Consider the following 23,438-nt stretch of genomic DNA (forward strand, 5'->3'; position numbering starts at 1 on the left):
GTTCTCATTCGAACACCTGCAGGATCAGAGTCTGAACAGGAAAGGCGAGCGGCAAAAGATGCATCCAGTGCTGATCCAAGCCACAGGCCTTTCCCTGCAGGTCCCAGGAAGTGAGCTGCTCTCTGCAGGCAGGTGGAGATGCCTTCCTGGAAGGAGTGGGTCTGGCCTCCACCACCCCCTGCTCTCATGTTTTCTCCTTTGGCAGTGTTCTTTAGGAAGAGGACTGTGTGCTCGAGTATCTCAGCTTTCTCCACTCTGCGCTGATTCGCTTCCTAAAACAGAAAAGGAGAGTTAATAAACAGTTTCTCAGAACCCCCTACTAAACGGCCTTTAATCTTGTAGAATGAACAACTGATCACCAGAGCTATGTGGCCTTTACCTGTGGCTGTAGCAGAGTCTTCAGACTTTCCAGACTGCGGTTCATTCTCTCTCTCCGACGTCTCTCAACGAGAGGTTTGAGACTCTACGAGACAGAAACGAGATAATCAACTAAATGAATGAAATGAGACTGAGAGGTGACATTTAAAAATGCCTGCTTTTGTCATACAGAGTTGTGTGCATCTCAGGAGAGGCAACCCAAAAAGATGATGAGCCACAAAGCTGTAATATTCCCTGAAAGCATAAATTATACAAGTAGCTTACCTTTCTTTTGGCCTTTGCGTCCTCTAAATCCTGAAGAAATTTCATGATTGTATTCCAAGAAAAATCCAGATGTAACAGCAGCTCTGTTGGTCTTTCGATCAAAGCTGAATGTGACCACACAGTCTTCTGTGAGGGCTTTTATGCCGTATGTGGGAGTAAATTTAGTCCCCTCCCACCACCTCTGATCATAAAATTCCTTTACTCCAGTTTTTACTCCATGTTGAAACTACTAAACTACTTTTACCAAGTCCTTAATGTCCGAAAAATAGTCAGCATTACAAGTGAACGCCTACTTTGTTGTGACTCTTTTTTTCACCAGTTTAAAAGTTAAGAGATGGTCAAGCCAGTGGAAAAGTGTAGGATATTGTTAAAACAAACAAATATATGTAAATATATTCATTTTCTACTTCAGCTTTTTCTTAATTGTCTATTTTAACACATTTTGAGTATCTGAAGATAAATGCAGATTGAACGAAGCGCTTATAGAACCTTCACAGATCTGTGGGCACGTGCAGCTGCTCAGCCAAGTGTGAGCTGCACGCGCCTGTGAAAGGTGCCGCCAGCTCGTGTGACGCTTATTTACATACGTGAGGAAAAGCAACAAACATCCGCCAAACCAGCGTGAAGCCCAGACAAATGACTGTGGGTGACTTCTCACGCCATTATTATGGACGGCAAAACGAGACCTGTCCTCAGGCCCACACCATAATGAAGCAGTGCGGAGCCCAGAAAATCAGCTGAAATAGAAAACATTTTGAATAAGTGCTCATTCCGTGACTTACTGATAATTGAGGTCCTGCATAAATACTATAAAATCTGCAACAAGGGAAACGATTAAGGCGTGCGTAAAAGCCACTCTTTTATGCGCAGCTCTCTCAAGTGTTGTCTATTGGGGTCTGCAGGTAAAACAAAACCAAGTCAAAAGTACAGTTCGAAGTAGAATTTATTTTAGTCTATTCAAAATATGTTTCTTAATCTACAAACAACCTGCAAAGTCTGCTGAAAATAGCATCCATGTGTGGCGCATAAAAATGGCAAATACCTGTGACATTAAAACCAAATGGCGGCACATTTCATGACGGCGTCTGAGAACGTGCGCGTGGGAACTTGAAAGCCACTCATCCCCCAGACACTCTTTTTAATGATGTATCGATTCTAACAGGTAATAGAGTGTGAATAGAGATCCCAGTCCAGTTTTCCCACGAGAGAGAGTTGAGGGGGATACTGCCACATTTGCCAAAATTACTGAAGGTTTGTCCTCGTGGCCAGTCTCCCACACTCAGTAAACAAAACCAAATCAACACGTTGTGTCATCAGTTGCTGGACAATCTACCCAGATTTCTCTTTTACTATATATTTTCAAGTTGTACATTAAAATTTGTCAAATTATACTGTAGAATCAATCGGTAATGTTAAAAAACCACAGACGAAACCAGAAATCTTGGTGTATGGACTCAGACCTGAATCTAAGGAGCCACATTAAGACAATTACAAAGTCAGGACAAACTCCCAGATAACTGCAGGTCTGCTGAAACTCTCAGTTCTTTTAAATTAAGACTGAAGACTTTTCTTTTTACCACTGCTTTTAATTAAATTAAATTAAAGCCATAGATTGCTACCTTTCGCTGCACTGTGACGTCCGGTTTTCATTTTCGTTGTTTTTAGATTTTCAGTGCCCTGATTGTACACTGCACTGTAAATTTTACTGTCTTATTTTGCCCTGTTTTTATAATGTGTTTTACTTTTTCAATTTCCCTTCGTTGCTTTTATGTAAAGCACTGTGAATTACCTTGCTGTTGAAATGTGCTATACAAATAAACTTGCCTTGCCTAGTTCTCAAGGGACACTCGCGGCTCGCGGAAAGTCTGTCCTTTTACGCGCGGCTTTTCCAAAGAATGTGTGTCGTTTTAATACTCAAACAAAACATTTTTGACTCTCTTGTCACACCTTGTAACGCTAATTCCGAGTCCCATTGTGACTGTGGGAACCTGAGAGCCACCTCTTCTCCAAGCACACTTTATAAATAAAGTATCGGTTTTAACAGGTAATAAAGTGAGGATGAAGCTGCCTGCTCCACCTTCCCATGATGATGAGAAAGATCTGGGGAACGTTCTCCCACTGTCACACTTCTCCAGCATTTGTCTGCATGTCCTTATGTCAGAAGGCAAATGTGCATCAACTAAAGGCCATTTATTTATATTTATTTAATGTTGTTTGAAGAACATGTGACAATTTCCTCCCCTGCAGCATTATAACATTAGCGTCATGTAACCAAGTATTCAGATCCTTTTTTAAGTAAAATAATTATTACAACAACTTAAAATACTCCATTAAAAGTAAATGTTCTGTATTCAAAATAATATACTTAAGTACTCGGGAATAAATTTGAGGGTGGTTAAATGATTAATCAACCATCCATGGGAGAGGAAAGAACAAGTTCTGCTACAAAAATGTATAGTATTTTTATTACTTTTCTCTCATCTTTATTTTTTTTCAGTGGTTGATCTGACTTTGTTGTGCCTCAAACAGTTAAGTTAATAAATGAAACCATCTGAGAAATTTAGAGGGGGAATCACTCTTTTGTGGAACTGCTAACAGCCTGGCAGAGGGCCACATTTTTTTGGGGGGGGGTCACATGCCAAAGGAGTAAGAAAAACTGGTTTTATAAACTTGTCATGTATTTATTTTTGCTATGCAAAAAATCTAAATCTATAAACTAATTGGTGACTGATTTGTCAAATAAGTGTAATGGAGTGAAAAGCACAACAAAATGACATAAAATGGATATTCAAGTAAAGTTCTAGTACCTCAAGTGTTACATAATACAGTTCTTGAGTAAATTAGTTACTTTCCACCACTGTCGTTTTGTCAGTAAGTTCTTTCCAGGCATTATTAGTGCATATATTAAAGGGAAAATAACATTTTAGGCGCTCTGCTTATCTTGTGATGACCTTTTGCTGTTCATTTTAAAGATTCATTACCATTTTTCAGCAAATGGTTACTATCTTAGATGCATTCTACACATTGACTGCGGGGACAAACCGTCTCTCTTTGTTATTTCACCCTGTAAACTCTGAAATTCACTAACCACTTAGAGACAGACACGTGCAGCACCTCCAACAGCACGCGACCACTTCACACCTATACAAACAGTGCAGCCTGAAAACGCATAACAATGAACGAATTGATTACAAAACACACGCGCCTACGCCATCATTTAGAAAGACGTGATACACATTTACATGCACTTTAACTATCAGTGAGATGAGTTACATGCTTTTGAGGGACCAGTGTGTGTGTGTGTGTGTGTGTGTGTGTGCGTGGTGGGTTGTGGGAACCTGAAAGCCGACAGTCCTCCTCACACTTTTTTAAATGATGCACTAATTCTAACAGACAATAAAAGAGCAAATAGGCGCCGAATTCGCTCTCGTGTTCCCATGAGAAAGAGCCAGAAAAGTGTCTCCCATGCTGCCTCACACTAGTGTCATCCAGAGGGCTAGGTAAAAGGACTAAAGGAATTGCGGTTTGTGGACAAAAAGTTAAGAGAGAATAAAAAACGTACATTTTAATAGTAGCCTTTGGCAAACAAGACAATAGTTTACTGAACAAGCTAATACAACTTATAGTATATCCAACTCTGTTTGATTTAATTTCACCCCAAAAAGCAGACTCTTGCATAACTAAACGTTGCTCCGTTCTTGATTTTTCATAATTAATTTATTCGCCTGCAGGACCTAATGAGAGACCAAAACATTAATCAGCGTGAATGCTGGGCTAGGAACTGGACATCCACAGGATTTCTTGCTCAATGTGTTTTTATGTGGGTTTCAAACAATCGAAATACTGATTTTCTTGTCACGAAAAAAGAAATCACTAATCAGACAGCGATGACAGGTGAAGGACAAATGTCCTGTGAATGTGACTGAACGTCAAAGAGCTGCAGCAGGTGTTAAGACACGTTTTGTTTCCTGCAAAGTGACACTGGACACGCGCAGAAAACAAGAGCAGCTGGGGGGCGATGTGGGTGAGAGAATGAATACTAATTACAATGAAAACAAACGTGGACATGAGCTGAGAGATTTCAGATCATTCAACTTAATCCCTGCAGGTAGAGAGTATGATAAAGAAAAGTTATTATCACTGTAGTCATTGGCCTACTAATGTAAACTAAAGACTGCATAACCTATGAAGAAAGGAGGCTACTCATTGTTGGAAAAGCAGTCAAATTTAGTGCTGTAGCATTCTGAATAAGTTTAACAGGAACTCTGCAGCTACACAGCCAATGTATTATAATTAATTATAGAAGAAACAAAGAATTGTATTTTTAGGAACATAAATTCAGTCAGAATTCTTTAAGAACACAGTAGGTGGGTGGAAACACACAGGGCTATTTTCTGCATTTAACTCTGGATTGTTATCTGATTAGCTTTTTATTTTATTTCTTACATTTTGTGTGGGGAATCTTTGGCACAGACTGCTCCGAGCTATGTTATATCTTTTTTACTCTTGGTTTAATCCAAAAGGCATTCAAGCCGAGTGAATAATGTGTGTGAGGGACGATCTTTGATGTCTTTGAAGTGAGAAAAGCTACTGAACTCTTTCACCTAATGGCCAGACTTCACGCCCGGAGGATGTCGCTCTGCAGGATGCCACGCTTCACACCTCAGACTCAAACTAAAGAGAGCTGTCAAACTCAGTGCAAACAAAAGGCCTGCATCTCGCATCTAACTACAAACAATAATTTGACACCATGCTTTTTCATTTTAAGAAATGTTTTTATTTTTATAAAAAAGAATACCGCTCACCATAGGGAGACATCCAGAATAAATTAGTGTGCAAAATAGACAAGATATATTTAAAGAGAATACAAGTTATGTTGTACACAGAGCCACAGACATCCTGCCAAAGGTGAATGTAATGGGCTACATGGGGCTCTCCCAGTCTGGAAACCCTGAGGTGCCAACCCTGGAAATGTGATGGGTGGACACTCAGTCATTATCCACTGCAGTGTCACACTCTTGAATCAGAACAGCAAAAGGGTTTTAGCAGTATATGAAGGAGGAGAGAAACTCTTCAGCTCCACCATACTCACCTCTAAACTCGCTGTTCAGCACAGCGGCGGTCCCAGCTGGACAGCTCGGCTCAGCCACACGATCCGGCTCATGTCTGACCCAGTCTGGGAGAGTCCTGGTGCATGTCGGCAGAATAAATGGCTGCCCCACTGACTGCACTCATTCAACAGCATTAAACAAGAGTAGTGAGTCAACACTATCATACATACAGCACATGTACAAATGAGGTTTTTACATTATTTACAGGCCTTGAGGTTGTGGCTGAATACCAACACCGTCATGAATAATAAGAAGACCAGAGGTGCCACGACTATAAGGAACAGCGCATTTGGCACTAGTAAATATTAACCAGTTGTTAGAGTCATTAAAAGATCAGTTTCAGAGGTCACTCTCGTGGTAATCAAGGCCAGGGCCTCCACAAAGTCTGGCTGACCAACAAGTTCTGGGACGGGCTCTGTTTGCTCGGCCGCCTCTCCACCCTGATCTCAAGCTGATTTTGTCTCTTAACCTGTTGGGGAATTCTGGGAAACTCCTGCTGGGCTGGAAGTTGGTACGGATGAGCAAAACTGTGCTTGGACTTCTGCCTCAGAAGCCGCAGAATGGACTTTGTGTGTGGCAGAGAGCTGGAGGAACCAGCTTCAGTTCTCATTCGAACACCTGCAGGATCAGAGTCTGAACAGGAAAGGCGAGCGGCAAAAGATGCATCCAGTGCTGATCCAAGCCACAGGCCTTTCCCTGCAGGTCCCAGGAAGTGAGCTGCTCTCTGCAGGCAGGTGGAGATGCCGTCTTGGAAGGAGTGGGTCTGGCCTCCACCACCCCCTGCTCTCATGTTTTCTCCTTTGGCAGTGTTCTTTAGGAAGAGGACTGTGTGCTCGAGCATCTCAGCTTTCTCCACTCTGCGCTGAGTCCCACCCTGCATGAAAACATCAATGTTATTAAGAGGTCTGAATGGGACACAACCATTACATTCCCCTAAAATAGAGCTTCCTCAGTGCAGTGACATGATTTTTTAAAATTTTATGTTCTCATAGGCCTTTTTTATAGATAAAACAACATAATGTAATATTTAGTGCTTGAGATGAGACATTATTGTTAGTGCTATAGATATTAAATACTTAATTACTAATTATTAGATAAATATTTTTTTAAACTGAAACAAAGATGGAAGCCATATCATCTCTAAATGTTTTACCAGTTGTTTTGGCTCCTCTATAAGCAACATTGTCCTTAGTTGCTCCATACTGCGGTTCATCCTTTCCCTTCGACGTTTCTCCACCTGGGATTTTATGAACTAGAAGAGAAAAAAAACGTTGTAGGAATCTCTCAAATACAGTAGTGGGTAATTAAATTTCCTTTGATTTAAAAGTCAATGGTTTCTGGGACATTTCTGTAGGGTATTTTACTCTATATTCAAAAAGTTAGCCATGTATTCAGACAAGAAAAACACTAATTTAGCTAAACCAAATAATTTCAACCACCTTAAAATCTAAGTGTAACCATCAATAGCAGTTCTAGTTAAAAGTCTGTATAAAAAGTATTTATAACAATGCTTATTTTACCTTTCGGTCGTTTGTTGCATCCTCTGTTTCCTGTGACAGTTTCATTGTAGCCAGTGGTCCCATGTGATCTGTCCTTATCCAGTGGCAATAGGTCAGAGAGGTTCCTTCACAGTTCGCAACTGCTCAGGTAATGATGCTCTTGTCTCAGGTTGCTTCTTTTACCTCGTCCCAGAACAGTCCCGCAGACTCCTCCTACAACCCTACCGAATTTACAATACAACCCTCCTCCCACAGCAGCCACCCTCCCCCTCCCCTCCTACGCTTGATCCCAAAATAAATGTAATTAAATGGACTTATCTTACAGTTTATTGATTCGAACTCACCATCCTCCAACAAACCAGTGTATATTTAAACAGGACACAAGTGTATGCAACCTTACACATTAGGCGCAAACCCGTGCGTAAATAGCCATGCATAAAAGTACACGAAAATAGTCCAACAGAATTTGAGATTTTACCTTTCAATAGAAAAAATGTCAGTTAAGATTTGCTTTCTAGATGAAAACAGCGGTCCTTAACATGGGAAATCTCGGAACTAGTAACATTGCCTTACCGTTTCCCAAAATGCCAGTGATTTAAATGAGAATTTGAGAATTGCTTCTTGCATTATAAAATTATACACAAGTGGAAAACAATCAATTCACAAATCTTAACATTGACAGTACAGTAGGACACATTTCAAATATGTATAATCATAATATTCTTTGTTTTCCACTGATATTTTTATTATATCCAACACTAAATTGTGAGTATGTATGTATGTTTTTACACTCGTATTGCGTTTTTCCCCAATTTTATTCCATAGGGTTCGCAATTTTTTTGCGATATCATTAGCCCATGTTATGGGATAGGAATATGAAGACACTTGAGCTGCAGCAACGTTTGTGCAGCTGCGCCCCTGACAGCGCATAAACCATGTGTGTGGCATAGAGGTGCGAGTCACTGAATGAGTTGGCACGTCTGTCCATCTGTTCTGCAGGGTCATTTTTGCATCAAAACCCGCGACATCTTTCGTCCATAATGAAATGTCTGGTGCCAAATTATAAAGCTTAGGTATTATTTTGTCGAAATCCTTGATTAGACGTGGCTCACCTACGTAACATTTTGAGTCGTCACTTTTCTGTTTAATACGTGTCTGTTCTTTCTCCTGCCTTCTTTTAACTGTGCGCTCATTTACACGTTTCCAGTCACACTCGACACCTTTACATTTGTTAGTCAGTCCGCACTCCGAAGGATGAGGTTAAACATTTCGCATTCACACCTCTATGTGTCAATAGACCACGCGTGCCATTTGGGTGTCTGTCTCGTGCTGGCGCGCCGTTTAGCGCCACATTTGTTTGACATTTGCTTGTAGAAAAACTGTGATGCTGCGTGGCGACCGTTGGAAAGCTGAGTGACAGTGGCGACGCAAAAGTGAGAGCTTTTATTTCAATATTTGAACAACTGGTTTAAAGCAATAACAACCATCTCAGCATAACTTTCGGGATAATTTAAATCAAGGAGAATAAATCTTCAGTGTAAAACTTGGTAGGCTATTATTAGAAGTTTGCAGCCCCACTACAGAAGTAAATAACATTTGAAGCAAAGAAACACAAACTAATTAGGCTATTTGTCTTTTAACCTCTTACATAGATTGTTGTTTTTTCTTTACTTATCAAGTTTGCAACAAGGCCATATAGGCCTACTGTCACTGTTTGTATATTTTAGATAACAAATGAAAATATGCCTTTTAGGCAGTCCTCTTTTTTCTGTTGATCACTTCAAATAAACTAAAAAGTAAATAAATTAAGCAACAAACACATTGGCAGTCAATACAAAATGCATGTTAAAATGACTACTTATTTGAGAAGCTTCCATCTGACAGGGCAATAAGATTAATTATAATTATAGTATTGTAAAAAACAAACAAAAAAAATCTTTTGGGCAGTTTCCCCACAGTTGATTCAACCTTGTACCAATACACTGGATAATACAATAACATGCTGCCCAAAGTTTGCATTGTATTTACCTCTTCAAAATAAAAAGTTCTTCCAGTGAAACAGATTAACATTGAAATCTGTTGATTATCCAGAGTAACTGCGCCATTATTACTGGAAACACTATGCTATACTTCTAAATTTAATATTTCAATGCATTGAGCACCATAATTTAAATTCCACTCTCCCCCACTGTACTGGGGAAAAAAGAGGCAAATATGTCAAAAAAGACATATTTGCATGGCTAGATAGATACATTTAAAAAGGTGAGAGTTGAGTGAACTAACCCAACGCCTACATACCTCAAGCTTTTTCATTATGACCTCTTGACTCTACATAAATCTCGATCGATCACCACCTAGTTGTGAATACAGAGAGTCTTTATTGTAAAAGAGGTAGAGAGAATACAGGTGTTTCACTGTACAGAAAAAAAGACAGCACTGTTGATATACTCATTCAAACCATTAATATGGACTCAGGCACGCCTCATTCATTGTACAGGGACACATAAGCCCGGTAGAAAAAAAACAAACAAAACAGAGAAACAAACACACAAAATCTTTGGATTTTTCTCTATTGCCCTCTCATTCACTTAATGCATTCTCTCTTTCTGAGCTGTTAAAATGAAAATAGCTGTAGCACTAATAATAAAACAGCAATAATATTAATAATAATGATATAGTGTGCTAAAAACAATGATAATGCAGTCCAACCTCCCCCCCTTCCCAACCACAAACACCTCAGTAACATGTCAAAAGTAGTGGAAAACAAACCCAAAGACCCCGATAATAAAACCACACCTGCATGCACACGACACGACACGACAAACACACACACGCACACACTCTTTCACTCTACCCTCTGTGCACTCAGCTAACCATACAAACATAATAGTGACCAACGCTGAGTGGTAAGAAAAGGGGGGAAAAAAACAGTGTACATTTAAAATAATCAAACCAAACAAACGACGTACAAAAACAACTGCAGCCAAGTGGAAGTGTGATATCATTCTTTCTGTCTTTTCTGTCATCGAACTTTCCGTCGCTGTCGTTCTGTGCCAAAGGGCAGGGGCATCAGTCAGAGTTTTCCGAGTGATCGCTGTGGGGCGAGGTGCCAGATGGGGGCGAGTTTCGACCCTGCCAGTTCCCGTTAGCCTGAGAAATCGAAAGAAACACAACAAAAGGTGTCAGAGGGCAACACTTATGTCTGCATTGTACTTTTTTTCATGTGTTATTTTTCAGCACATCATCTGTGATTTTAACCACATAACCACTGACATCACTGCCAATTACACAATCTCAATTTGTTTTGGACTGATTTTATATTTTCTTGGCAGTTCACATGTGAAAATAAATTCCAAAAGTTGTTCAATGGGATGCAGCTGACAGCAACTCTTATTTCAGATGCTCATAAGAATCATTGACATGCAAGACCTGAGAGCTGGGTGCTGACAAAATTAATGTGGTTTGTTTTTGTATTAACAACTAAGTTGTTCAACAGCAACCTTTTACCTGAATGCACTTTAACAGCGTATCACCAGCGTTTTCTGAAGATTCCCCTATAAGAACTACATTACATGGGATGACAATGTTGACTTTGACAAACTTTGCTTTTCATAGCTGACTGAAATTAATTGAAACCAAAGCCTGCCTGGAAGTAAATCAATGTATATTTGAGTAATTCATTCATTGTTAAAATAATTTTTTTCAAGCTGCTTCTCTACTGTGAAGGTGCTTTCAGAGCAAAGAGAGCGTTCGGGGGGGTTAGAGTTTACATACAAAGTTAATGCAAAGATGCGTAGAGCTGCGATTTCCTGTCGGGTGGCGCGAAGGGGCGGTGCCAGTGACGTGAAGGCAACGCAAAGTCCGTCGCGTGAGTTGAAAATTCCCAACTCAAGCAAAGTTTTATAGACCAAGTGATTAATCATTAATGAAAATGATAGGGCTGTCCCCAACTAAGGATTTACAAGTCCTGCCTATAGTCGAGTGATTGTCAAATCATGTCATGTGTGTTTTTGTGCGTGGCGATTGTGCACTCTCTCTGAGTTTTTGCCGTGCTGCCAACAACTGCGAAAACTTGTAATTCTATGTAAAATCAGACGTTGAGCACCCCCGTATCGCCAAAATGGCATGATCCTTGTTTTGCTGTGACGCTTCGACTGCGAGATTGACACTCGAACCAGGCTCCGCCCATTGAAGCATCGAATCCTCAACTATTTGGGGTCAGCCCTAGTTTGTAGTAATGTCAAATATCTACAATAAGAGTTGTTAAAGTAAAACTGAAATCCTGATTAAGGAAAACCAATTGTTTTTTGTTAAGGATAAGGCTAGAATAATTCCAAATGTTTCTTATTGTCCACAAAGACCAAAACCAACAATGTGTAAGTCTGTCTCTGGATACTTTCCAACTTCAGTAGCCTGTCTGTGGCTCCCAGTCCCAAGCATAATGGTTTCTACTGAAGATGTAGATACTAGGACTGGGCGATAGAGACCAAAAGTTTTTAGCGACCATGTTTTTACAGTTTGTACTAACTTGGTTTATTTCTTATTTCACCATTTTAATTATACTTCATTCTCCATCTTAAATGTCACTCACTTTTTGAATCTGCCTCCTTCAGTTCTTTTCACACTCAAACCTATCGTAAGTTACCTATGCTGCAAACACATCAGTGTGCCTCGCTCTGGTGACTTGCTCCATCAGTAGTAAGCTATGTTGTATAAAGTCGCCAGAAAAAAAACACAGAACTTGTCTTCTCGACTTTTCCACTCGCGATTCCGTTCACAGCAGCAGCTGTGCCGCATGTTGAGGAGGCATGTAGCCTTTCAAAACAAAACCGACGTGGTAGCTAACAAATCCACCGTGTCGTGACTTGTAACGTATTAACTCTGTTTCTTTCTACAATGTTTCGCCTAACCTGGGCACCCCACCAAAATAAATTGTATGAGTGGAAAACACTGAACCGTTGTTTTTTTTTTTTTTTTTCTACAAGCCAGGTCTTCAGCAGTGTCGACACCGACACTGTGTTTCCCTCCATGTTGTTAGGGAGTTTGTGAGTAGACGGCTGCACACAGACAACGAGGGAGGGGCGGGGCTGCACAATGAGGGAGAGAGAGAGGAGCAAATGCTGGCAGGACTTTACAGAAACACATTAACTCATCATCAAATTATATCGGTATAAACAGTATTGTCTAATTTTATATCTCTTTTGAATTTATACCGATATACCGCCTACCCAAATTATTCACATTTGGCACTCTAGTGAGTATTCGCGGCAACAGGAAGGTGTATGTGGGATAAAGTACCTGCATGCCCATTTGATAAGCAGACTGTTCGCCATTCACAGGTGGAACCCCGAGGAACAGGTCAGCTGACCCGGACAGGGAGAAGGATCCAGACCCTACAAAAACACAAAAACAGCAGAGCAGCCTCAGTACTTAACTGTTTTACATATAGACACTAACTGTCCTATAAACTGTCAGTGTTGTTGTAGCAGTTTAGGGTGGAACACTATGAAACTGCTATTAATGGCATCATGGAATTCTATATTGTGTATTATATTGCCTTTAACTGTGAATGTGAAGAGTAAGGATGTCTTTTACAAAGGAACAAAAACATGAGCTAAAACACTCCTTACACTGTTAAGTCAAGCCTCATTTTGTGACCTGTGCATTTTACTGCCCCAGCTGTCACATTAGGATTCATACATTAGCTCCCCCGCTAATGCAAGTAAGTAGCAAACTAGGCTGTGGCACGAAAAGTGGGGCTAGCAGAGTAGGCAAGTTAATGAAAAACAACCATGTAAAAAAAAAAGTATAAACTACAGCAAGGATAATTGTGCAGCAGACCAGTAAACAAAAATGACATTACTGTTTTGATTGCTTTGTCTTTGTTTATAATATGTGCCAACTCAATGCCTGACAACATTTTCAGTTTCCCTAGCCTTAGGTTATACATTGTGTTCAGGTAGACAGCCTGACAGGTTCTGGAACAGGGACAAACTGAGGCAGAAAACAATATATTTCACTGTCTCAAGGAGACAAGTTGTGCACACTGTGGCTTTTATCGTCTTTTGGTACCTGTAGAGTTGGGAGTGTGCGGGGAATCGTCGCCCTGTCTGGCCCCCAAGGCTGTCTTCATGGCATAAAGGTTGGCCTCTTCTTGGAACTTGCCAATGTTTTTCTTATAACGGATCCTCTTATTGCCAAACCAGTTTGAGACCTGGCAGAAAGAATTCCACAACACAAGGCTCAGTGTACACTCTTACATTTACAACATTTTGGAGAGTAATAGATCAACCCTGAGCGGCAGATTTTCACACACACACAGAAGTAGGGTTGACCCCGAACAGTCGAAGATTCAATGCTTCGATGGGCAGAGCCTGATTCGACTGTCAATCTCACAGTCAAAGCTTCGCAGTGGTGTTATGAAACGAGGATTGCACCATTTTGGCGATATGGGGGTGCTCCACATCTGATAGAACTACCAGTTTTCTCCCAGTAAGTTAATATATAGTCTATTACAAAATAAATATCAACATATAATTCTGTAAATAAAAATTTGAAAAGAAAGAAGCTTTTAATAAAAAGGTTTTTAAATTGCGTGACTAAATCCAAAATTGTAACCCTAACCCTTGTGTATATTAGGGCTGAATGATTTTGGAAAATAATCTAATTTCTTTTTTTTTAACCAATATTGAGATTGTGATTTAATATGCGCTTAATTTTTAAGCTCTTTTCCTTCTGTATTATTCAAAACAGACAAGGAGTAAACTGTTGTATAGTACGACCAACACAATATTAGACATATTACACATACACTGTTCTTTCTTGTAATAATAATAAAGATCATTTGAGAGTCAAGTCATGGCATTAAATATATATCATTAGGTTGTAACCAGGCTGTAACTCTGGACAGACTGGGCCTTTTTCCGACTTGTGAGTTTGGTTTGAAAGGCTGTTTCACAGATTTTTCCTGAGCTGACTGGTCGATCACCACAATACGCTTCTGTTGTGCATTTTCCTGTCCATCAAAGCGGCAGATGGCTCAATAATTTGTAAAAAATATCACCCACCATGTTACCTGCGGGTGGTGGGTGCTACTTTCATTCCATGTGTGGTACAAAGGTTTCTGTTGTGTCAGCTTCTGTCAGGCCATTACATAAGTCAAGGTACAGCGTAATGTGCACAGTTGATTCTTTGTCTGCAGACTGCTTTCCGCTTGGGTGTCATGTGACCAGAGTGTAATCGCAGCCTTTGCGATTAGAAAATCTAGTTCTATCACATCGCAATAATTTCGCAAATGTAATTAATTGTTCAGCCCTAGTGTACATGTGTCATATGTGGTGAAGAGACGGAGCCCCAGCTTCGCGGCTATTGTGCCGACTTGTTCGCACCTCGCAGGACTTTCTGATCATTTATCACCATTGATGAACCACACAAAGAATATTATATAGTTTTTAGACAGTAGCCTACTTGAAACAGACCCACGAGGAAATGCGACTTGCATGCAGTTGTTGGCTGCACGGCAAAGCACGGACGCAAAACTCGTTCCTTAAAAGTACAGCCAGTGGTTTACCTGAGACATGGTGATTCCACACTGTTTGGCGAGTTCCTCTTTGGCTTCTTCACTGGGGTAAGGGTTAGACAAGTGGGAGTAGAAATACTCATTCAGGACCTCTGTGGCCTGTTTGCTGAAGTTGCGCCTTTTGCGCCTGATGAGACACAAAAAGGTGACAAGTACTTTATTAATTAAATTTTACACACAATAACCATTGCCATTCCTCACACATACAGGTCTAAATGGCTACTAAGTTAGTCAAATATGCTCCTCTAAAGTTAGTTTGCGTTCTAACATGAAATGTGTATAAAAAGGTTCAAATTGACATGAAATGTCAGAATGTGTTTTCTGAACAATTTCAACAAGGGGCATCAATATAGCAATGTGCTGCACATCACTGCTATTAGCCCAGAGCAATTATATTCACTCTCATTTGTCAAATTCGGAAATATATTGTTTTGGTTTTTTTTAAATGACCCTCTGTACATTTTGACATATTTGTCAGTTTTTATGAGTATGTAATTTTTGCATTGATGAGTATTGATTTACTATTGGAAACTATAACTGCTAACAATCTATGCTGACTACAGCTACTGTCCTCTAAATTGAGGTGGGGTTGCAACCTTTGTGATGTTTTAGAGCCACAATGCAAGCCTACAGGTATGATAACTTGATACACAAAAGATTTATTCATATGGCTCTCAGTGCAATATTCCTTTTTGAAAACAACAACAACAACATGCCTACCTCGCATCAAGGAAACGGGACCTCAGGATCATGACTGCCTCACAAGTGCTCTGCTTCAGCTGGGTCTGGATCGTGCTGAACTTGCGGTGGATGATGCCCACCATGCGCTCAATCTCCCGTGGAGTCACGGGCCGTGTACGGGACTGCTCCCTCAGCAGGTTCATCACATGTGTGGTGAACTCAGTGCATGCCTGGGTAGGGGAGACGGGCAGCCAGTGAAGGACAGAAATGTGCAAAGCACTAATGCGAGGTGTATTATTTCATGTGGGTTGAATTTTAGGACATGGCATTCAAAAAAAAAAGTTCTGTAGAGAAGAAAATGTCACATCACAATAAAACATTGAATATTCCTGTTTTTGTTAGTAAGCATGTATAATCAGGTAAAAGCATAATTACTAACAGGTATTGCATTATAACTTTATACAAATTTAATGTAGCGGGTTGATTTATATATTACATGTGCAGCAAGTTGAACAGGCCACTTTTTTAGGTTTTAATTCATGTTGCAGAAATAATTTGTTATATGTTGCTGAAAAGAAGGGTATCTTTACAATGGTGGATTTTCCAACAGGTTCGAATGGTGTTTTGAATAACAGCATACAATAGGGCTTTAGTGGAGGTTGGAATATGTGTTGCTAAAATCATTTTAAAATACCTCTTCTCATACAGAGATATGGAGTGTATACTTAGTGTTTTTTGATCAGCAACATAAGGACAGAAGTGTATTCCTCGGCAAAGAAAAGTTATGTGACTGAACTCTAGACCTAACATGCCAATGGATTACGCTTCTGGCGAGCAGCTTTAGTACAGGCAAGCGTGTACGGGCAATGTCAGCGCTCGTCTCCTGTTGCGACACGGTACCTGCTCATACTTCTCCAGCTCAGTGTGGTAGATACTGCGAATCTGGCTCAACTTGCTTTTGTAGTCGGAGTGCTCAAGCGAGCTGTCAGGCGACATCCCTCCTGAGCTGGTGGCAGCAGACACAGCAGCAGCAGCCCCTCCACCCTTCTCTGGCCCCGCCACACCCTCCGCCAGCAGCATGTTGTCCAAACGCACCAGCTGAGGATCCTGAGGCTCTTCCTCCTGGGCGTTCCTCATTGAGAGGCCTGTCAACAAGACAAATCAGAATCAGAACTACTTTATTGATCCCCGAGGGGAAATTCTGTCACAGTCGCACACAACGCACAAAAGGCAAAAGCAATATAAATAAAGATAGTGGTATACACAGAAATATAAATATCAGAGTAAAAAATATAAAATATTATAAATATTATATTGTTTTTGTGGGATAAATACCAACAGAGAAAGTAAATGTGATGAGGTACAGTCACATTACACTCCTATCCTGCGAATCTTCCACCTGTCATTTACTTCAACTGAAGCCTGTCCTGTTTTGGTGCAACTCATTGGTCAAAGCTGACTTTTGTTAAGTCTGCCAATAGAAACACTGATGCACTGTGTTCTGAGGTGGACAAGTCATTACTCTGTGAGCCACCACATTGTTTTGTGCATCACTTTTATACTGTTTAGTTTGTGATCACTTAGTTAAATTTTTATTTATTACTCACATCAGAACATTCTTATTCGGAGCACAGTGCAGGTAGTTTCACAGGACTGAAAGCAAATGTCATCATAACTTTTAATAGTGTATTGAGGGAATCAGCTTTTACATGTATGTCTTGCTTTGAGCAATAGAATAAAATAAAATGATGGTTTAAAGTATTAATGAAAATATCCCACAACACGTTGTTTTTCTGAAACAAACTGTTGCAAGGAGTAAACTGTGCTTAACTCTTGTCCTGCACAGTTATCAATCTAACCAGCAACATGTATTGTACTGCCCTGTAGGAATTGTATGTGTGTTTGCCCAGCTGCTGTCATTTGTCTCTATTTTTATACCAAATAGCATTTTTACATAATAGCTGTGTAATTAATTATCTTCATGTAGTTTTTTTTTTTTTCACATTGCAGGTATTCATACTGAGTTAGTGAACAGCAGAGTCAAATTAATGTTATGTTTGTGTATACTTGTTTATGATGTTATTGGCTTCTGGTGACACACTGTCAACACAAGTCTAATACCGCTGCAATAATCCAATAATTCACTACACATCAAAATTCAACAAGGCGGGTTTAAAATGAAATTCATGGTTGCTAATACTGACAACATCGAAACACACACTAAATAACGTTACCAGTTTTTTCCTTTATCTCGCACAGGACGCTGAATAATGCAGGTTTCATTCGGTGACAGTTGAGCGCATGTTTCCTGTGGATACAGAAAAGAGCGTGACTTGTAGCTAGCATAACATGCTAGCTGTAAGCAAAGGCAGAGTGACTACTTGCAAATTTACCAAAACAAAGACACAAATGAAGTGACTGACTAACCTTTTCCACGGCTAAATTAGCAAACGTTAGCTTCTAAGTAGCTACGAGCTAAAGGGGCAGCTGTTCACTTGTAACGTTACGCTGTTTGTAAACTAAGTTCGGTCATATGCTCATTTGTTTATCATACAGTTAGGTCTTAACGCACAGGAAAATATTGCTTAAACGTTTAGTTGCATTAGCTGTACGTGTTACCTTCCAATTTTAGCCGTAGCTAGTTAGCCTTGGTTAACCCAGCCTAGCAAGCTAACAATGGCAAACACTACGTTTCAGACCAAGGCTGCTAAAACAAATACATGTTTGTAAATGACAGCAAATAAACAATAAGATTGAGCTAACGTAACAGCAAATGGATACGAACATGTTACAACATAATCAACTTTGTTTTCGTTAGCTTACGTTATGTAATTAGTCAGCTACTTGCTAAATAACCTAAACAATAGATGGAAGTTCAGGAAACTTTGCCACTGCGAGTCGGGGTCGACAAAGCGGCTAACCAGAAAGCAACTGCAGCGTCAATAACCCCAAAAAATAAACTTATCACTAACTTTGCTTGTGCCTCGTCCAAACTTTGATCGGTGATGGTCATTATTTGCTGCAGTATATCACCAATGTCTCTGCGGGGTTCGTGTCCGTTTTCTGTGCCCTCGAGGCCAGAGTCCCCTCCGTCGGACCGATGCTGGGAAGCTTGATGGGCCGAGTTAAGGGCATGCATCCCGGGGTGGCCACTCATGCCGAGTCCCCGGCCGTTGGCAGGCCCGTTGCCAGTCAGAGGCTGCTGCTGCAACATTTTCAGCGACGCACAGTGGCGACGACTGCTGCCCAACTGTGCTCACAGGCTTACAGCACAGCCTGAGCCAATGCATCGCAGAAAGCAGGGTCCCCTAGCGATTGACAGGAAAATTTTCAAGCCAACAATGCTGGGTAATTTCTAACCACAAGAACAAAACATGTTCAACCCCTGCATTTTTAAATAGCAGATAGATGTGTGTGTGTGTGTGTGTGTGTGTGTGTGTGTGTGTGTGTGTGTGTGTGTGTGTGTGTGTGTGTGTAACAAATAAGATCTAACTAAATAAAATTGAGTTTATGTGCTGTAGTGCCGTCCTACAGTGCTAAGCCTATTTATTTACAAGAGTCAACAGAGACCTTCAGATTAAAGTAGCTTCTTTTTAATTTCTGTGGTTTAGCGTGATAATCTCACTCAGACAACTTCTCTCACTTGTCTAACTCCACTTCTCGTTTTAGCAGCAAGTCAACAGGATGTGTGCCAAAACCACAACAGAGTGAGAAGAACTGTGTGCCTGTTTCAACATGTTGCAGTTGGGTCTGTCATAATCAAATGAGCAGCAGTTAAGGCAGCAGCTACTTACAGCTGCTCTGACAGCTTTAAGTTTATCTTCATTTATAAATAACCTTTGAATCGGACCATACCTATATGTACTAAGCCTAACCAAATGCATAAACTGTCTTCTGCTTTTGACAGTAATATTTCTAAATGACATGACTTGTGGGCCAAATAAATAGGGGTGGGCTGTGGTAAGAGGAACAGGAAGAGAGGAGAGGAGAGAGAAGGTAGCAAGGCAGACAGAACGGGTGAGAGCGTGTCACGTCGACATGTGAAACTCTTTTAGCCTTTTTTTTTCCTTCATAAAGATATTGAAAAGCCAAAAATGCTGTGCTCCATACGTGGCAACTTCAAGAGATGATGCTTTGAAGACATAAAGTTTAAAACACAAAGGTAAGGATTTTTTATTTACTGTATGGTACACAAAGGTACCTTTGGTGGCATAACAAGAGATCTGTCAACAAGAATTACAGTGAAACGCAAAATATACAACAGAAGTCATCAGTCAGCAACAAGAAGGTGTTATCTCCTCTGAACATGTTGTCACACACCTTTGTTGTCACACAGCTGACAGCAATATGACTTAACTGTTAGATTTCCACCTTAAACATAATGTAGCCAAAATGCTAGAACCTGTCAAACTGGTTTCACATGTGTTTCTCTGCAAGCAAAAGACACAGCTGCTCTGTAGCAGTCCTCGTGTCTATTTCAAGTAACTTCAGGGTTGATATGTGTGTTGTTTGCTGAGTATTTTTCTCAGAAGTGTTAAGAATGGGGTCATCAAAGTTTTTGACCTAACCCCTGTTGGTTCTTGTCAGGGTTTTGACATCAAGATTAATGGACTGCGCTGAGATCCAAGTTGAAATGGCTGAAGAGGGTCTGATAGAGCGTCTCGTCATCACCGAAGAGGGAGACATAACTGAGGGTGTCATTGAAAGAGGGGCAGTGGACTGTTCAGTTGTCATCGCACAGAGCTGCAGAGGAGAGTCAGCTCTGAAAAAGGAAGAGGAACATACAGCAGAGAACAAAAATAAAGAAGACGTAGCGAGTAACATGTGTTTAGAAGAGCAGAGCCTGGCAAAAAAACAAACCAACACAGAGGACGACCAGACAGTAGAGGTTGTTGCGAACGTAAAGGACAAACAAGATGGTAAACAAGAGGAAACTGAGAACATGAATGATAGACAAAGTGAGAGTGAGGGGCAGACACATGAGAGAATGAGGAATAATGAAAAACCTGAGAAACCCAGTGACATAGAGGATAAAAAGTTTTCACAAAATAACCCTCAAGCGGACTTTAAGAGGTCAGATTCCTCTGAGCAACAACCTGAAGGAACAAAAAGCCAAGAAGAGGATCCAAAAAAGGTTTGTGCTGCTGTTATTTTACTTTGGCATATAATTTGAGATTACCAGTATAGTAACACAGCAGGTCATTCAGTGAACAAAGTAATGTAATGTAAAGTAGTGTAATGTTCTTGACTTTACCAACCACCCGCCATTTACTCTACAAGAAAAGTAGTCTCACAGTGGAAAACCAGCAGGTATCATTTTGTTACAGCATGTGTGGCAGTACGTAGGAGTCGAGCGAATTCTTTTGCTGTGCCAACAAACAGGCTGTGGTCTTACTGAGAAAACCTTTCCTCCCTGCCTCCCTTTTTTCTGACACCTACCTACCTTTTCTCAGGCTCATCGTTTAACCCCTGACTTCCCGGAAGCACTGTACGAGCTGGTCTGCACCCTTCAGGAGGGGAGACGGCTCAATGACCAGCGCTGCTCCTTCAGGCTGGAGAGGGGGATGAGGAGGCGCAGGTGCCATTCTGAGCCCAACACCACCAAACCAGCCAACAGAGGTGGGAGCGCTTTGAGAAGCTGTACTCTGGTTTCAGTGTTTAAGTGATGAAAGTGACGCAGCTGCTGCATTTGTTTCCATGTAGTGATGCTGACTCATGTGGATCAAGATGAAATAACATGAAACTACCTGTGACTCAAGAATGTTTTGAAACCTGTGCAACTTACATGTTTCTATGTCTTTCCTTGACCACTTAACATGTCCTGTAATCTGACCTTCATAGCTCTTAAATTCTCATTTCTCCTCAGTCGTCTTTTCCTCCATGACTTCACTGCAGAAAGAGGAGTTTTTTGAACTGGTGGCCACCTCTCAAGCTCGTCGACTGGATGACCAGAGGGCGCAGCTCGAAAGGTCTCAACCCACAAAACCAAAAGGCAGAAGTTTCAGAGGCAGCATAAAGCAACTCTCTTTTGTGAAAAGGCCTGCGCCAGTTCCTGTACCCGTGCCTGTGCCTGTGCCCAAAGAGGATCTGTACAATATGATCCTCACGACACAAGTAAGCAATCTGAACTAGTTGATTAGATTATTGATTGTTAATTATTTATCATGACATGAGGTGTCATCAGCTATGTTTCTTAGAAGCAAAGCCTCAGTGTCTTGCCAACTTAAGTGGAGAATTATTTGACATAATTTGAGTCATTCATTTACCCACTTACCTCCAACTCACAGGCCCAGGGCAGGCTGGAGGACCAGCGCAGCAGGGCTCCTGGTCCCATGGATGATGATGATTTCTTCTCCCTGCTCCTGAGGGTCCAGGGAGGACGCATGGATGAGCAGAGGACTGAATTACCGTGCATGCTCCAAACCTGAGATGGAAAACAAAAAACTGCTACAGTGGGAACCATCCAGTACTGTAGCTTTTTTAGTCTGATTTCCTGGTAAAACAGGGTTTTTTGTTGACTTTGATGAAGCTTTGTTTTTGAGAATTGCTATCTCTTGATAGTCACTGTTAAAGCTGATGAGATTGTAGCAGAAATGCTAATGTTTCTGGCTTTTAATGTGACTCAAGGCACGTTTCTTATGAAATCGTGAAGTTTACTGCTAGTTAGGTACTGTTTTTCTTTCCTAGTAAATAGGATCAGTAGATATGCTTCCTTATTTTACCAAATTTTCAGTTTTTATTGAGTGTCTGCGATGTGGTTGAATGATTTTGTGTGTGTTCCAGTTGTTAATGTGGAGGAAGCAGTCGACTCGTCTCTGTTGTTTCTCCTTATTTGTACAGTAGACATTAAACACATAATGAATGGTGGTGAAGAGATAATAGCTCCAAGGCCACACAGTGCTTGACTATATATGGATAATTTCCCTCCAGAAAATAAAAAAAACGTGTATCTGAGGCATTTGCATTTTTTCAATTTGTCCAAAATCATGTCTTGCAGAGCTGTAACACATGCTCTAGTGAGGATATCATTAGTGCATGTGCATTCTTTCATTCTTTTGCATTTATTTTATTTTTGCAAACACACAGTAGCTTGTAACTGGAAGCATTTGAGCTGTGGTGCTCACAAGGAGGTGTAAAACCTGCTATTAATCATTAATCATTATTCCCTTGCTTGGTCACATTCCCACACACTTTTCTTGTCAAACTAATCTTTTTAAAACACCCCATTGCACATAAATCAAAACATTCACATAGAAAAAGACAAGGTAGTGATGTCACATTTAGGGAACAAATAAAGGAAAGATAAAGGTGTTCATTTTCACAGAATTAATGGACTGAATACGGGGTTTATCTCGAAGTTCCTGAATTTTGATTTACATACCGAGTAATTTTTATTGAAGGTCACATCACCCGTTAGTCAAAAGGGAGATTTACACATTTGTATATTTTAATGGATATTAATACTGATTAAATGACTCAATCAAAAAGGTTTGACATAAAGGGGGATGTGACTCAGGGGGTAGATTGGTTGTCCACTTATCAGAAGGTTGGTGGTTTGATCACCCGGCTCCATGCAAGTCTGCAGTTCCGTTCTGATGAGCAGTTGGCACCCTACCCTCTGTTATCAGTGTGTGAATGTGTGAGTGAATTTACATAAAAGCGCTTGAGTGTGGTTGGAAGAATAGAAAGGCACGAGTACAGACCATTTACCTTAAACATGCCATTAACTATGAAGTTCATTGTCAAGAACACTGCTTTACAGTGTTTGCTGCTAATGGAACATGGTAACTCATCTGAAGACTTAACATGTCATTAGCCTGAAGGTCCCTTAGAAACCTGTGACCTTTGGTGTATTTTTCATCCACTTAGTTAATAGAAAAGTTTTCTGAGGAAGTCCTAGTCGCCTCGGTCTGCTAAAGTAAAGCT

General features: G+C 40.5%; 2 protein-coding genes across 2 annotated transcripts; one reads left to right on the top strand and one right to left on the bottom strand.

Annotated features, from left to right (window-relative positions):
* Positions 1 to 9,610: 9,610 nt before the first annotated feature.
* On the bottom strand, positions 9,611 to 18,805 carry pbx2 (pre-B-cell leukemia homeobox 2). The gene is made up of 8 exons (XM_038710661.1): positions 18,485 to 18,805; positions 17,747 to 17,820; positions 16,413 to 16,657; positions 15,552 to 15,742; positions 14,823 to 14,958; positions 13,325 to 13,466; positions 12,551 to 12,645; positions 9,611 to 10,402 (listed from the first exon to the last, which is right to left on the bottom strand). Exons 1-8 carry the CDS (start codon positions 18,724 to 18,726, stop codon positions 10,322 to 10,324), a joined length of 1,206 nt encoding a protein of 401 aa, XP_038566589.1. The 5' UTR covers positions 18,727 to 18,805; the 3' UTR covers positions 9,611 to 10,321.
* Positions 18,806 to 19,494: 689 nt separating this feature from the next.
* Positions 19,495 to 22,466, top strand: LOC119897099 (G-protein-signaling modulator 2). Its single transcript, XM_038710662.1, has 5 exons — positions 19,495 to 19,674; positions 20,100 to 20,646; positions 20,966 to 21,131; positions 21,379 to 21,626; positions 21,800 to 22,466. The coding sequence occupies exons 2-5, from the start codon at positions 20,119 to 20,121 to the stop codon at positions 21,938 to 21,940; spliced, it is 1,083 nt and encodes a 360-aa protein (XP_038566590.1). The 5' UTR covers positions 19,495 to 19,674; positions 20,100 to 20,118; the 3' UTR covers positions 21,941 to 22,466.
* Positions 22,467 to 23,438: the final 972 nt, after the last annotated feature.

Source organism: Micropterus salmoides, unplaced genomic scaffold (assembly GCF_014851395.1).
Source record: "Micropterus salmoides isolate LMB-PRFRI ecotype aquatic unplaced genomic scaffold, ASM1485139v1 Ms_hic_scaffold_11, whole genome shotgun sequence".
NCBI classification, from domain to species: domain Eukaryota; kingdom Metazoa; phylum Chordata; class Actinopteri; order Centrarchiformes; family Centrarchidae; genus Micropterus; species Micropterus salmoides.

Bases quoted from the DNA above. Each gene is read 5' to 3' on its own strand.
- pbx2 (XM_038710661.1), bottom strand. From the start codon at position 18,726: ATGTTGCAGCAGCAGCCTCTGACTGGCAACGGGCCTGCCAACGGCCGG. The intron at 13,467-14,822 runs GTAAACCACTGG...TCTTTCTGCCAG, and splicing joins GTGGAATCACCATGTCTCAG to GTCTCAAACTGGTTTGGCAA. The intron at 10,403-12,550 runs GTACTTTATCCC...TCGATTTCTCAG, and splicing joins CTTATCAAATGGGCATGCAG to GCTAACGGGAACTGGCAGGG.
- LOC119897099 (XM_038710662.1), top strand. From the start codon at position 20,119: ATGGACTGCGCTGAGATCCAAGTTGAAATGGCTGAAGAGGGTCTGATA. The intron at 20,647-20,965 runs GTTTGTGCTGCT...ACCTTTTCTCAG, and splicing joins AAGAAGAGGATCCAAAAAAG to GCTCATCGTTTAACCCCTGA. The intron at 21,132-21,378 runs GTGGGAGCGCTT...ATTTCTCCTCAG, and splicing joins CACCAAACCAGCCAACAGAG to TCGTCTTTTCCTCCATGACT.